Source organism: Mandrillus leucophaeus, unplaced genomic scaffold (genome assembly GCF_000951045.1).
Source record: "Mandrillus leucophaeus isolate KB7577 unplaced genomic scaffold, Mleu.le_1.0 Scaffold201, whole genome shotgun sequence".
In the NCBI taxonomy this organism is placed as follows: domain Eukaryota; kingdom Metazoa; phylum Chordata; class Mammalia; order Primates; family Cercopithecidae; genus Mandrillus; species Mandrillus leucophaeus.
In genome coordinates, this window is record NW_012102044.1 from 1,124,873 (window position 1) to 1,125,422 (window position 550).

Consider the following 550-nt stretch of genomic DNA (forward strand, 5'->3'; position numbering starts at 1 on the left):
CGCGGAGCGTGATCTGCGGCCTCGTTTTCACAAGGGGCAGTCGAGGGGACAGCGCAGTGAAAGGCAGTTTAGCAGTGGGGCTGTTCTCGCCACTGGACCCCAAACCCCTCAGCCCGGGCCGGCCCGAACACACAATCAGCCGCTGGCGTCCCGGCTGAGAGGACGGGGGCCCGACAGAAAGACCCCGGGACCCCTTAGCCCGAGCGTGTCGCCGAGCCGGTCCCCGGATTCTCCCTCCGGAACCAGCCTGCGCACAGGCGACGGGGTCGGGGGCTCCGGGACCCAGACGGACCGAGGGCCGGAAGTGACGCCAGCTGGCCCGCTTGGGGTGTAGGGGGTGGCGCTCTGTGCTCGGCGGCGCTGCCATGGCACACATTACCATCAACCAGTACCTGCAGCAGGTGGGTCCTAGCCGGGGAGCGCGCGGCGGTGTGGTTGGCCCTCGGCGTGTTCCGTGTGTCCCCTCCTGCCTTGGACCCTCAGGCGTCTTCCTTTCGCGCCTCGCCCCCTGTCCTCTGTCCGGGTCCCCGGCGGGCAGCGGCGCGAGCCG

General features: G+C 70.4%; 1 protein-coding gene across 1 annotated transcript in view; it reads left to right on the forward strand.

The window, feature by feature from the left end:
* Nucleotides 1–550, forward strand: part of PCID2 (PCI domain containing 2) — a 36,598-nt gene continuing 36,048 nt past the window's right edge. The window contains exon 1 of the mRNA XM_011979432.1: nucleotides 1–401. Within this exon, the coding sequence (XP_011834822.1) occupies nucleotides 366–401 (36 nt within the window). The 5' untranslated portion in view covers nucleotides 1–365. The remainder of the gene's footprint in view (nucleotides 402–550) is intronic.